The 15,317-nt window shown below is 40.6% G+C and overlaps 1 protein-coding gene across 1 annotated transcript in view; it reads right to left on the bottom strand.

Annotated features, from left to right (window-relative positions):
• The window catches only part of FLVCR1 (FLVCR choline and heme transporter 1), a gene marked incomplete at its 5' end in the record, with an annotated part of 36,182 nt that extends 22,258 nt beyond the window's left edge, over positions 1-13,924 (bottom strand). The window contains 3 exons of the mRNA XM_079696404.1: positions 629-769; positions 7,609-7,753; positions 13,187-13,924. Coding sequence (XP_079552530.1) covers positions 629-769; positions 7,609-7,753; positions 13,187-13,924 — 1,024 coding nt within the window. The remainder of the gene's footprint in view (positions 1-628; positions 770-7,608; positions 7,754-13,186) is intronic.
• Positions 13,925-15,317: the final 1,393 nt, after the last annotated feature.

Here is a 15,317-nt window from a genome sequence, read left to right as displayed (position 1 = left end):
AGATGTAGAGAACAAACGTATGGACACCAAAGGGGGAAAGTGGCGGGGGAGGATGGTGCTGTGATGAATTGAGAGATTGGGACTGACATATATACAGTAATATGTATAAAATGGATGACTAATAAGAACCTGCTGTATAAAAAATTTTTTTAATTAAATAAAATTTTTTTTAAAAAGAGTGCTTCTGGGCTTCCCTGGTGGCGCAGTGGTTGAGAGTCCGCCTGCCGATGCAGGGGACACGGGTTCGTGCCCTGGTCCAGGAAGATCCCACATGCCGCAGAGCGGTGGGACCGTGAGCCATGGCCGCTGGGCCTGCACGTCCGGAGCCTGTGCTCCGGAACGGGAGAGACCACAACAGTGAGAGGACCGCGTACCGCCAAAAAAAAAAAAGAGTGCTTCTCTCTTTAATATCCACAAATTTTTTTTTGTTCTAAAAACGTGTAAGGAAATCCATTCTGAAGTTTTTGCTTTTGATTAAAAATTTAGGTTTATGACTACACTATTATTATAGAGTTAATAAACCTATCTCATTATCTCATTAATTAAAGCTCAAACCACTAGATTATAAGAAAATAATCTGTAATGCTCAAAGGTTTACACAGACATCAATGAAAATAAAACCACTTACCATAAGTGATCAATAGAAGGACAAAAGGAATATTTTTAAATAGGTTCCTTATTGATTTCACATAGGAATACTCTCCAGGGGGACTGTCTTGGAGAACTGCTTGAGCCTGGCTTGGTGGATACTGAGGTTTTTCTTTGAATGCTGGAAACATACATGAAAAGATAATTCAATATACGAGTCTTCTTTAGTGAGCAGACTAAATTCAGTTTAGATTAAAGAGGTAGTAAACGTCTTTTATAGTAAGGCTTTTCATTTTCACTAATTTCTAAGTGAAGAATAGTTTGATATTATCATCTCAACCCTCTGAAATGGACTAGAACTCAGAGATTTGGCCAATTCACAGAACTAAACTGTAAACCCATCAGTACTATGTCACAACTTTGCCCAGTGATTATTCCATTTTTAGTTAAGCAAGATTAATTTTTATTATATTAAGTATTCAAGAATTCTATTTTTAAATTTGGTTCAATCTGTAATTAGAGGTAATATCAGATATGAGCAAGCCAGTATCTTATTGAACTTTTAGAGGATTGTCTTGAGTTAGTACCTATTTTCTTCTGAAATTTGATATAAAGTTTATCATCTGATGCAATTACCCCTCTAGAACTGAAAAGGTCCATGTGGATTCATGGGAGCAGAGCTAGGTCCTGCCTGCTGACTCACGTCAGCTGCACATGGAAAATCTATGGGTAGAGCTGGGAGACATAAAAGTGTGATACATAGTTTCTGATACTGTAAGTTCTAGCACTGCCCATTACTATGTAGTTAGAGAAAGATCGCACAGCCTTCTCAGCCAGACACTTAGAGACTGCCCTTTTGCTGGGCAGGGAAGGATCTACTAATTTCCTACAACAGATGGCTAGGCAGAGATTTCTGTAGGGTATGGCTAGCCAGGAGTCAAGACTTTTTGATAGAAGAGCTGACCTGCTAAGAGTGGTACATCAGAAATTAAAATCTAGTTTTAGTATTGACTCAAAATTTTAAACTAAAATACATACAGGAAAAATGCTGTATTTCACTGAATCTAAAATGGTCTGATGCTGGCACTTAATGATTTTGGCAGGCATCAACAGAAGGTTTTCACATAACCATGTCTCAATTGACACCAATGTTACATGCCATTGATAGTTTTTTATTGTGATAAGAACATTTAAGTTGAAATCCACCCTCTTAACAAACTTTTAAGTGTACAATAAGTATTGTTAACTATAGGCATAATGTTATACAGCCTATCTCTAGAACTTATTCATCTTAGACGCCATTGATTGATTACTAAAGGCACCTCAATTTCAGAGACACCATGAAAAAAATGTACACTTTAGAATCAATAAAGTAGGGTAAATTCAAAAGCCAAAAAGAAGGTAAATGGGTTCAGAAGAAAGTAATATTTTCTAAAATATTAGAATTTCCTCCTTCTCTTTCTCCCTCTCTCCCTCTTTTTAAATAGTGGCTATTTCTTTCTTTCAACAAAGAAACCTGCTTTGTAGTTTGAAAGTGGTCTACATCTGATGGACCTGACTGTCAACTGTAATCATGTAGAAATATTTTTAAAATACAGATTTTGGGATTCTAGAGAAGGCTCAGTGAATCAGAACCTCCAGAATAGAACCTTAGAACTGTATTACACAAAACTCAACACTCAGCCAGGTTTGAAAATCACTGCAAAAGAAAGAAATCATCCTTAAAACTTGCATACAATATTGTAATTCTCTAATTCTCCTGTTTGCTGCTAAAAATTAAAAAATTACAGCTCTTTGCTCACCAAAACATGGATTAATTACGATATAAATAAAACAACAAACTAGACTTCTATTTTTATAGGTCTTACAACTAACTGAAGAGGAGACATAACTCATAAATATTTACTTTTTAATATCCTTACACTGGAGGACTGGTAGACATAAAACGTTTTAAGTGGTTGCAATCCCTCCCCTTCCTTTCACCCTATCTGCTCCTTGCACTGTTGAGGACGCCTGTTGTCCTCTCCTGAAAGTCTCTTTGCATCCTAGTTAAGATAGGAGATATCTCTTTTTATTAATATTGGTAAAACAGAACTCACATGGTTGTAAAACAAAGTTTCAGAATGTAGAAACTATGCTTACAACGTAGTCATGGGTATTGAATGAGTCCTAAGTCTCTTACTTAGATTTTTATTTACTATAGTAAAATAAGTCTAAATGGCTCAGATCTGAACTCAAATGCAAAATAAAAACAAGTTCTGGTAGTCTTTAATTCCATTAGACTTGTTTTCTGAATACAATTGTTACGTCTTAGTTTCAGGAAGTCAACTGCTGTCTTGGACAAAATCAAGAGTTTATCTACCAGCTACACAATATAGTAAAGTCAGGCTTAAGTCTATGAAGAAAAAAAAAAAAAGAGGAACAAAAAGACCATTGGTCTATGACCCTGTTTATGCCTCACTGCTCCTTTCAAAGGATGAAATATGGCTTTTTCTTTCTCCTTTGAAACTGAAAAATAGACTTCTAACTTCTTCTCTTCTCCCCACCAAAAATTTGTGCATATAAAATAATTAACTAATAAAATAATTAATTAATAAAACAGTTATTCTCCACCCTTAGCAACAGGCATGGAAAGTAGCCAAAGGATTTTGGGCACCACATTCAAACTTTTTCTCCCATGATGAATAAATAACAAATCTATTGTGTTTAGGACCACTTCTATTTTTTGAAATCAGGTTATAATATTATCTTTTGATTTCATTATTTGTGCCTTTGTGATTCAAGCGGACATTACACATATTAATTTATTATAAGACAAACACAGGTTTGAATCCTGGCTCTGACTCATCTCACTATATGATTCGAAGAAATCAATTCCTGCTTCTCAGCTATTGCTTTCTCATTCATAAAATGGAGATAATAACAATAAGCTGGTATGAGGACTATATGATATGTGTAAAAGAATTTTGTAATTATTGAGTACTACACAAAATACATTGTTTTTTTGAGGAATATTTATTTTTAAAAATCAGAGACTTTTCAGGGAATTCCCTGGCAGTCCAGTGGTTAGGACTTGTCTTCCACCGCAGGGGGTACAGGTTGGATCCCTGGTCAGGGAACTAAGATCCCACATGCTGCACAGTGCAGCCAAAAATAAAATAAAATCAGAGACTTTTCTCAGGGCTTGAAATTCTTATACACTAAGTAAAACGTACTTCTATTAACAATTTGTAATAGGAGCCAATATATAAATATCCTGAATATAAGAATCAAAAGTAAAATTATGCATGCATGTTTTATACTCATGTATTTAAATACCTTAATATTAAATATTTTGACTGCCATTACTTTCGGTTTCTGTCATCCACTCATTTTAGTGAAATCAGGACGATAAGGATTTTAACTGACATACTTAAGTGATATAGTTTACTGCTCTGCATAAGAAGAACAGCTTTCAAATACAACAGCATTACCACTTATACAAGAGGAATTGAAACAAAAAATCAGACTAAGTAAAAATTAAAATGATATATTTGTATATGTAACATTTTATTAATGGAGTTAGATTGCCTAGGCTCAAATTTCATCTTTAGCATTTATATACTAACTGTGACCATGGGTAAGTTAAATTTACTTAAATTCTGTGCCCAGTTTCCTCATTTATAAAATGGGAATGATAATAATAGTACCGACCTTATAGGGCTTTGAGGATTAAATGAAATATAGCATGTAGTTGTGCTTTTAAACATGTTTGGTACATATCAATCAAATGTTAGAGACTGTAATAGTATTCTCTCAATAAGAATGGGGTATTAGTTTGAAATTCAGTGGAAGGTTGGGCTTAAGTCCTAGAAATGTTAGATGGATTACACTTAGGGAGGGTAATAGGATTACATGACATGAACCCTCAAGTTAGTATTTTAGGAAGACTTCTGAATTTCAGTTTGGTATATGTCACATTGCTGAAAAGCATCAGCACAAAACTAAATTATTTTATAAGATTTGATTGGGCTTCCAAAGTATTTATGGGTAGAATTTAGAAGGAAGTAGCATTGTCTCTTAGTAATTAAGGAACTTTAAGAAAGTTAGGATTTTTAAAATAATCCATATTTTCCTCAATAGCAAATATTTAGGTATAAGGAAAACAGGTAAATTTTTAATTTAAACGTCACAATTTTCAACCTAGACTTTCAAATCACAACTGTATATTATCTTGCTTTTATACTATGCTTAGTATCATAAGATTAAGTTTGTAGGTCCCAAGCAAAACTTGACAATGAGCTTTTTTATTCCTATTCTATTTCCATTCCATTCACCTCCCATTTCCATTTCCACTGTCTACTCATAAGCCATGAGTACATAAATAATTATGTACATGAACAGCTCTCTTTTAATTTCTTAAATAATACAGGGTGATACGCCAATGGTCATACCTATGTTTTTTGTCTCACTCCTTTGACAAATAAAAATCTTATATTTGTAGCATCTCATATATATATATATGTTTAAATACATGTGTCATATATATAATTTTGTATCTATAGATATCTTATATACAGTCTATTACTCTCACTTCTTCCAAAGAGACAAGCAATCGAAGACGATAAAAAAAGGAAAACCAGAATTTATGCAAAGATACATAGCAATCAAAGGAAAGAGAATTTTATTTTAATAAACCCTATTGCTAATGGAAGATCCATTTATGCAAAATGTATATAAACTATATCTCATACTTCATCTAGCAAATCAAATATGGCTACCAGAAAAGTAGCTATAGGAATTTGTTTTTCAAAACTATAGATTTCTTTTAAAACCTTGTTAAACTGCCAAAATAGTACAAGGGATAATTTATCCTTTTTCAGTAGTCAGCACACAGCAAATATGCCACTCCCTAACAGAAACATAAAAACCAATCATAGGTAGATTGGACATGTCAGAATACTTTAAATGCTACCAAGAGAATATTTTGTTCATTATCTTAAGGGAAATTAAAAATATGTGGGCTGGGGCTTCCCTGGTGGCACAGTGGTTGAGAGTCCACCTGCCGATGCAGGGGACACAGGTTCGTGCCCCGGTCCGGGAAGATCCCACATGCCGCGGAGCGGCAGGGCCTGTGAGCCATGGCCGCTGAGCCTGTGCGTCCGGCGCCTGTGCTCCGCAGCGGGAGAGGCCACAACAGTGAGAGGCCCACGTACCACAAAAAAATGTGGGCTGAGTTTCCTATCCCTGGGTCCAGCAGTTCATCTCTAAAGGCATCTCTGGGCTTCCCTGGTGGTGCAATGGTTAAGAATCCGCCTGCCAATGCAGGGGACACGGGTTCGAGCCCTGGTCTGGGAAGATCCCACATGCCACCGAGCAACTAAGCCTGTGCGCCACAACTACTGAGCCTGTGCTCTAGAGCCCGCGAGACACAACTACTGAGCCCACGTGCCACAACTACTGAAGCCCGCGCACCTAGAGCCTGTGCTCCACAACAAGAGAAGCCACCGCAATGAGAAGCCTGCGCACCGCAATGAAGAGTAGCCCCCGCTCACCACAACTAGAGAAAGCCCATGTGCAGCAACGAAGACACAAATCAGCCAAAAATAAAATAAATTAATTAAATAAATAAAATTTAAAAAAATAAAGGCATCTCTATCAAAATACTCCATAGTCTTTAACATACATTTTCTTTGAAAACTGAGGATTTTATATCTGGTGATCATAAAAAACAACTTGCATTTTTCATTACTGTTATAACCATGGTAAAAATTAACATATAAAATTAAAAACTCCAGCTATAATGAAATTTAATTATAAATTTTAATGATTAAAAGATGGCCTTTCAACTTTAAAGTTCCTTTCTTCTTCAAATCAATTTAAGATATACTGAGTGCCCAAAAGGCAATATTATAGTTATGTTAGCAGCTCTATTACTTAAATAAGCCTCACCTATTCTTTTCTCTGAAATCAAAATTGTTTCCCATTAAAAATAAACTTTAAGGGCTTCCCTGGTGGCACAGTGGTTGAGGGTTCACCTGCCAGTGCAGGGGACGCGGGTTTGGGCCCTGGTCCGGGAGGGTCCCGCGTGCCGCGGAGCGACAAAGCCTGTGCGCCACAACTGCTGGGCCTGTGCTCTGGAGCCCACAAGTCACAACTACTGAGCCCACCTGCCACAACTGCTGAGGCCCGCGCGCCTAGAGCCCGTGCTCCACAACAAGAGAGGCCACCCAATGAGAAGCCCACGCACTGCAACGAGGAGTGGCCCGGCTTGCCACAACTGGAGAAAGCCCACGCACAGCGCGCAGCAACGGAGACCCAACGCAGCCAAAAATAAATAAATTTATAAACAAACAAACAAACAAAAACTTTAAAAAGCAGACCTTCCCAAACCTTCTTCCAAATTGATGATGGCTGCTTGCAGCTGATTTTGACTGACTGCTTCAAGAGACAGGCCCGGACGAGAGGACTCGGGGACGAGTGGCGGCAGCAGTGCTTTGCTGGAGTGGCCTAACAAGCAGATAGTTGCCACAGTTTGAAATTCTGCTGAACAGCTTGCTACTGCCCAGGATCATTCACTGGTCAACATTTTCAGATCCAGTTACCTGTTAAATTGGGGATCCCTGGAAGGATTTATCATTTAAAGGAAGGTTGTAGCCTATTCGCATCATTTCAAAGCACGACAAGAACTTGTTCCTGGCAAGGTTAGCGTAAGATGCAGACACGTAGACGGATATGCAAAGGGGAGGCAGGTAATATGTTTGAAACCAACAGTTATCAGGAAAGAAAAGTTAGTAGGGAGATAAATGAGATGAATTAGTCTTCAAACCCTTTACAATATTAAAACGGATGTAGCGGACCATAACATACCCCTAGGCGTATAGCATTCATTACCTAAACAAGAAAGTGAACAGCAAGAATGAAACAAGCAAATAGCACTTGAGATATTACCAGTACAAATTTTCAGGGTTGGTTATTTTTATTTTCATATGTGTGTCATGCACTTATCTATTTAAGCTTTAGGGAAAGTAATTCACTTACCAATTATTGTTAAAATAAATAAAAATGTGGCGACAGCTGAAGTTCCATAAAACATGGTACTGATATTACAAGCCAGCAGTTGTGTGTTATTCTGTGTGTTCGGCACTAACACTGGTGGCAGCAAAAAGCCAACTGCAGTTCCAAGCTGTAAAATGAACAGTCCTGTTAATTCTTTCTTCTTATTATAAGAGAAAAAAAAGTAATTAATCAACATAAAGACAACCACTATTGCAAGGTCCTTTCGTAAGCTCTGAAGCACCATGTTCTAATGTCTTTTTACCATACTGTTAAAGGAAAATTGCTGTCAAATGTCTTCCCTATTCAATAAACATTTACTAAGCTCCAACCATCCAAATGATGCTGCTATAAAGTTGTGTAAGACACACTCCTTAACCTTTGGCTACTTACAATAAAAAGGAGAATAAAAATACACACATACACGCAAAAAATGCTGAGAAAAGACAACCTACAGAATGGGAGAAAATATCTGCAAATCTTATATTTGATAAGGATCTACCATCCAGAATATATAGAGAACTCTTACAACTCGACAACAAAAAGATAAACATCCTAATTCAAAAATGGGCAAAAGACCTGAATAGACATTGCTCCAAAGAAGATGTACAAATGTCCAACAAGTACATGAAAACATGCTCAATATCATTAGTTATTGGGAAAATGCAAATCAAAACCATACCCGCTAGAATGGCTATAATTTAAAAAAAAACAGAAAATAACAAATGTTGTCATGATGTGGAGAAATTGGAACACTTGTAGACTGCTAATAAGATTGTAAAACAGTGCAGTGACCACGGAAAACAATTTGGCAGTTCCTTAAAAAGTTAAACATAGAGTGACTGTATGACCTAGCAATTCCTCTCTTGGGTATATACCCCCAAACTGAAAACAGGTATTGAATATTGTACATGAATATCCATAGCAGCCCTATTTGCAATAGCCAAAAGGTGGAAACAAGCAAATTGTCTATCAATGAATGAATGGATAAACAAAATGTGGTATATCCATTCAATGAAATATTATTTAGAAAGAATGAAATACTGATAGATGCTGTAACATGGATGACCTTTGAAAACTTGTTAAATGAAAGAAGCCAGACACAAAAGGTCACATACTGTATGATTCTATTTATATGAAATATCTAGGGGCTTCCCTGGTGGTGCAGTGGTTGGGAGTCCGCCTGCCAATGCAGGGGACACAGGTTCGAGCCCTGGTCTGGGAGGATCCCACATGCCGCGGAGCAAGTAAGCCCGTGAGCCACAAGTACTAAGCCTGCTCGTTTGGAGCCTGTGCTCCACAACGAGAGAGGCCGCAACAGTGAGGGGCTCCCGCACTGCGATGAAGAGTGGCCCCCGCTCGCCGCAACTGGATAAAGCCCTCGCACAGAAACGAAGACCCAACACAGCCAAAAATAAATAAATAAATTAATTAATTTTTTAAAAAAGGGGCAATACTCTTTAAAAAAAAAGAAGAAAGAAATATCTAGACTAGGGAAATCCATAGCGAAAAAACAAATTAGTGGTTGCCGGGGCTAGAGAGGGGGAAATGAGGAGTGACTGCTTAGTGGGAACTGGGTCTTCTTTGAGGGTAGATGAAAATGTTTTGGAACCAGATATAGGTGATGGTTGCACAACATCGTGAAGGTACTAAATGCCACTGAGCTGTACACTTTAAAATGATTAATTTTTTATGTGAATTTCACCTCAGGAAAAAAAAATTAGGCCGACTATGATAATCACAAGAGAAATAAAATCAAAGTATTAAAGGAGGCTCAGTGAAGGGAGATTTCAGATTCTTTGGGGGATGGAGGTGAGACAGAAGGGCCCAAGATAGGTTTCAAAAAGGGGGCTGAGGCAGAGATAGTAACATTTACCAAATATTTCATTTGCTCCCTATAAAAAGCTGGACAGAGACAGTTAAACAGGTAATTACGAGTGTAGTAAGAGCAGTACTGTGATGAGAGGTAGAGGGCGCCATGACTGGGAAGATCATGTAATTGATTATTCAAGCAAGAACACTAGTCAGAGTGAAAGGGACCCCATGAGCAGTTGTACTGGACAACAGATGTACACCTGGACTGTTCTAGGCCAGTTGGAACATATGGTCACCTTAGCTAAGAGAGTATTTTAGAGGAGCACCTTGTATAGACTTGGGGTTCAGGAAAAATTTCTGAAGGAACAAAAATCTGAATAAGAAATTAGAGTTAGCCAAGTGAAATAGAAATGTTCCCAGTCAAGTAAGTCAGAAAGAGAAAGACCAATATCGTATATTAACGCATATACGTGGAACCTAGAAAAATGGTACAGCTGAACCGGTTTGCAGGGCAGAAACTGAGACACAGATGTAGAGAACAAGCGTATGGACACCAAGGGGGGAAAGCCGGGGTGGGGGTGGTGGGATGAATTGGGCAATTGGGATTGACATGTATACACTGATGTGTATAAAATTGATGACTAATAAGAACCTGCTGTATAAAAAATAAATAAAATAAAATTCAAAAAAAAAATTGTTCCCAATCAAGGGGACATCATGTACAAAGGAAGGAGAGAGCATGACCTTGTGAGAAAACTGTAAGTAGTGCACAAGTCCCCTCAGAGCAGAGAGAGTCTGTATACGAGGAATGGAGGCTGTGCAGAGAGGTGATGCTGAGGAATTGGCAGGAGGCAGAACTGGAAGGTCTCACTTGACACTTAAGAGAGTTTGAATTTTTTCCTAAGGGCAATGGAAGACACTGCAGGGGGCAAGGGAGTGTCCAGGACAGATATGCACATTAGAAAGACCACAATGGACGAATGTGGAGAACAGAGGGGAGAGAGCAAGAGCTGCAGATAGGAAAATCAGTTAGCAAGCTCTAGGTGAGAGCTAAGGGTGGCCAAGGCTAAGATGGTGGCAGTAGAAATGAAGAGTAATGAGCTAGGAGACAAGGTAAATTTTGATTGGTGGGGTCATATGGGATAGTCAAGTGGAAATATCCAGCTGACCAGTATCTAAATAAGTCTGAAGCTCATTAATTTATTGAATAAATTTTTATGGAGAATCTACAACGTGCCAGGCACTGTAATGAATGCTGTACATTCAGATGATGTGCCTATTTCATGAAACTTACAACCTAATGGTAGGGATCGGAGAAGAGTAATAATTAACAATTAATATATAAACATATCAGACAGTGATAAGCACTATATAGAGGACTAAAGTACAATGATGTAATAAGACAGTGACTGGGCAACTCTAAATGGGATCCTCAAGAAATGCCACTGAATGATATTTAAAATGAATTTAAACTGAGAGCTGAATGATAATAAGGATATAACAATGTGATCCTAGGAGGAAGAACATTCCAGACAGAGAGAATGTTTTTGCAAAGGCCCTTATGAAAAATTCAAGCTTAGTGTTGTTTAAAGAACCAAAAACATATTAGTAAGGTTTTGTAATCCAGAGTAAGGAATTTAGATTTTATTTTAATTACTATGGGAAATCATTGGAGAGTTCAAAGCAGAGCTATGACATGATCTGATCTATGTTTTAAAAGATTCTCTCAGGAATTCCCTGGCAGTCCAGTGGTTAGGACTTGGTGCTTTCACTGCTGGGGCCTGGGTTCAATCCCTGGCTGGGGAACTAAGATCCTGCAAGCCGTGCGGCATGGCTAAAAAATTTAAAAAAAAAATTTTTTTAGAAGGTTCTCTCAGGTTAGAGACTTGGCACAGTAGATGGGTAGTTAAAAGATAGGATTCAGGAATCAGACAGACCTGAGTGTGAATTCTGCTGCTAATTAGATGTGTGACTTTTGGAAAATAATTTTATCCCTTCAAGTCTCAGCTTCTGTATATATAAAATGAGGAGACTAATAGTTCCTACCTTACATAATTAAATTAAATGAAACAATGTGTGTAAAGTACTTAGCATGGTTCCAGGTTTAGTGAATGCTCAATAATGTTGAATATTACTATGAATGATCACTCCATAATCTAGGCTAAAGATGCATACTTGGGGGTTGTGAGCAAGTGCAGAGCTACTAGAGCCAAGGAGGGATTCGAACACTTAGGGAGAATGTAGGAGGAAGGCCCAGAGGTGTGCTAAGTGTTAGAGGGAAATCTGCCTATGAGAAAACATTTCCATTTATTATCCATGAAATAGATAATCCATAGATATGGATTGATAATATTTCCATCATGCTCAATGAAGTATTAATCTTGCATGTAATTTTGTAAATGAAAAAATATTTTAAGGAAACAGTTCCTAACCAAACATGCAGAAGCAACCAACTAAAATATCAGTCACAAATTATTTTGGATATACAACTATATTTCAAGCTATCCCTTCTTCTGTACTTTTAAGGGAAATAAATATAAAGCAATAAGCCCACATGTAGAGTTAATCTTTACATGGAATTTAAATAGATCTTACCGTGATCTTGAAACAAGTGTTAGACCAGAAGTAAAAGAGTAACATTCTTTTGTTACATAGCTACATGATATATGTATAGAGAGAGGTAACATTTTTGTCATACAGGTCTTTTTTTTTTTTAAGCAATTTCTTTTAAAAGTCTTTATTGAGTTTGTTACAATATTGCTTCTGTTTTATGTTTTGGTTTTTTTGGCCCCAAGGCATGTAGGATCTTAGCTCCCTGACCAGGGATCCAACCCGCACCCCCTGCATTGGAAGGGGAAGTCTTAACCATGGGACCGGCAGGGAAGTCCCTTGTTATACAGGTTTTTAACTTGATTCCCCTCAAGCTGAATGAACACTCAATATAATTTACATAAAGTATCATAGGACTCCATATGCAAAATTTAAATTACAGTAAAAGGACCATTCTGCAATTAAAACACACACACACACACACACACACACACACACACAAATTCTACCTAATAATGCTACTGGAATGCTAATGAATTTGAACCTATGGTGTTGGCAAGTCTAGGAAACAGTTTAATGGAGACTTGGCAAAATAAGCCACGCTTCTGCAATGGATTCTATGATCTATGATTTGTCTTGCATTTTCTTACTGTTAAAATTTGGTAATAGGACTCAGTAATGCTGTGAGGTCTTTATCACTAGATTTATTTAGCGATCATTTACAAATGTCTGTTATGTACCAGGCACTCTACTGACTGCTAATATATAAAATTAAACAGAAGCTGTTTACATGGACCACTCAAATTAAGAACAAACTTCCCAGAACCCAGCACCTTCCTTTTGCAAAGAATACACTGATGACAAAAATAATACCTACTTTAGACTCATTCATTATTGCACTGACAAGTTTTCTATGATATTAGGCCTAGATATGGGCCTGTACAGTTAATTACTTTACAGGTAATTCTCAAAGATGACCAGGTAGTCATTTTAAACTGGTTTTGAAAGGTCTGTCTTCACAAATAAATCAAAACCCCTCTTTAATCCAAGACTGCTTCCTATTTTATGACTGCTCATCTCCTCTCCTTCATTTATAGAAGGCCTCCTAAGGGTCCATCCATATACCTAGCTCACATGGCCTATGACGTTTTATCTGGTCCTTCAGGATCCGATTTTCATCTATTACCCTAGTCCTTACCTGATTACCTAGCACGGCGGTGGCGCAAGCTGTGGACACCTCCTTGGGCCCAAACCACACTGAAGCGATGTGGGAGGGCAAGCCGAGGATGAACACCTGGGCCACAGAGCACAGGCACTGGCCCAACATGGTGACCCAGAAGAGATGCTGCTGCACGCTGCCGCACTTGATCCAGGCGCCCAAGCAGTTGAGGCCGGAGCCCAGCAGGGCGGTGAGCCGCAGGCCTCTGGTATCCAGCAGCCAGGTGGCCGGGAAGATGAGGGGCACGTAGGCCAGCATGTACACCATGGACAGCCAGTCAATGTGCAGCGAGGAAACGTTGTAGAAACCCTCGAAAACGTTGCTGATGATGCTGTACTGGATCCACTGAAAAGCGTTCACCAGCGAGTACAGGCTGAAGATCAGTAGCACCAAAAAGCGCCGCGCGGAGAGCGCAGTCCGGGGAACCAGGGTGCCCTCGACCGCCGGCGTCTCCTCGCCGGGGTCCTTGGGCAGCAGCCGGGCCTGGGTCTCCTCCTCCGGGGCCAGCGGAGTTTTAGGCCTGTCCAGAGCTCCCGAGGCGGCCTTGGGGCTGTCCCGAGAGACCCCATTCAGGGCCAGGCAGCCGGCTTTGGGCCCGTTCTGCGTCTCCGCGCTCACCTTTCCAGCAGGCGAGTCCCCCGGGACCGGGAGGTATCCGTTGGCGGGCGGGTGCCCGTTCGCCACCGTTGTCCCCTCCTCATCGTCGGGCAGTGCCATGTCCCTGGGCTCCCCGGAGCCGCCTGGCGCCCCCGCCCTCCTCCCAGCCCTGCACCCCCAGCCCAAGACCCGAGGCCCTCCCTGCACCCCAACCCTTACCCCGAGGCCCACTGCTCCTGCTACCCTCTCCCCGGCCGAGTGAGCCTCGGTCTGAGCCGGGAGCCGCACCCCGCGCTGCCTGAGTCCGCAGGCGAAGTCCTCGTCCCCGTGCGCGGCCCGGCGGGCGGTCCCTCAGGGACAGGCCGGGCCGGAAGACAGAGGCGTCACTGCGCGGTGAAGGCCCGCTGGCCAATCAGCGGCACCCTTGCCCGCCGGAGCCAATCGGGGAGCTTCCGGGGGGGCGGGGCGGGAGTGAGTGTGCGGGGCGGCAGAGGAGAAAGGCCACGCTGGAGGTCTGCGCTAGGTGGTCTCCTTCTGGATGGATGCCGTGGCCAGGAGTCCTCCGACCTGGGCGTGGGCGGGCGGGAGGCGACCTTTGGATTGAGCAACTCGGGACTGGGAACGAGGGGCTAGGAGAAACACGGGGGAGAGAAAGAGGCAGACATGAGTCTCTCCACCTAGAGGGGCTCCTCTAGGGACAGGTCTAACACTGGCAGAGGACGAACTTGGCCTCTCGGCCCAATGCAGCTGTCAACATCGGACGCTGCCTTTAGAGCAGACAGGAGCACGTTTCATAAATTCGTGCTGTCTCGGCAGAGGGAGAGCACCAGAAAGCATTTTGATCCAAATAAAGAGATTTCTTCAGAAATCTGCCCTTGTGAAGTTGGAATCTCTGGGATGCGCTGTGCCTGAGCAGGCCCTGTTGCTCAACATTCTCCCTTGCACCAACACTTGCAGTTAGTATTTACTGGACACACATTCAGTGGCTTCCAAGCACCAAACTTGCTTTGAAAAGTATGTGCCCCACACTGTCATGGACTCTGGGGAATAAAAAATAAAAATGAGACATATTGCCTGCTCTCAAGAGCACACGTAGCCTTGTAAGTGTTCCTGGACTACAGGAAAAGTCAGTCCTGCTACTTCTTGGGAAACTAAATTTGAAAGAAAGAAAAAAAAAGACTCCAAGTATTCATTATTAAAGTGGAATTGAAACTAGGGGTATCTCACAATGGATTTAATTTTAAAAGGTAGGGCTTCCCTGGTGGCACAGTGGTTAAGAATCCGCCTGCCAATGCAGGGAACACAGGTTCGAGCCCTGGTCCAGGAAAATCCCACATGCCACGGAGCAAGTAAGCCCGTGAGCCACAAGTACTGAGCCTGCGCTCTGGAGGCAGGGCCCCGCAGCTACTGAAGCCCATGCGCCTAGAGCCAGTATGCCACAGGAAGAGAAGCCACTGTAATGAGATGCCCGTGCACCTCGACGAAGAGTAGCGTCCTCTCTCCACAACTAGAG

The sequence above is a fragment of the Hyperoodon ampullatus genome (genome assembly GCF_949752795.1).
Source record: "Hyperoodon ampullatus genome assembly, chromosome: 2".
NCBI classification, from domain to species: domain Eukaryota; kingdom Metazoa; phylum Chordata; class Mammalia; order Artiodactyla; family Ziphiidae; genus Hyperoodon; species Hyperoodon ampullatus.
The sequence above is the reverse complement of the archived record's forward strand: the minus strand, read 5'-3'. Positions and strand labels throughout refer to the sequence as shown.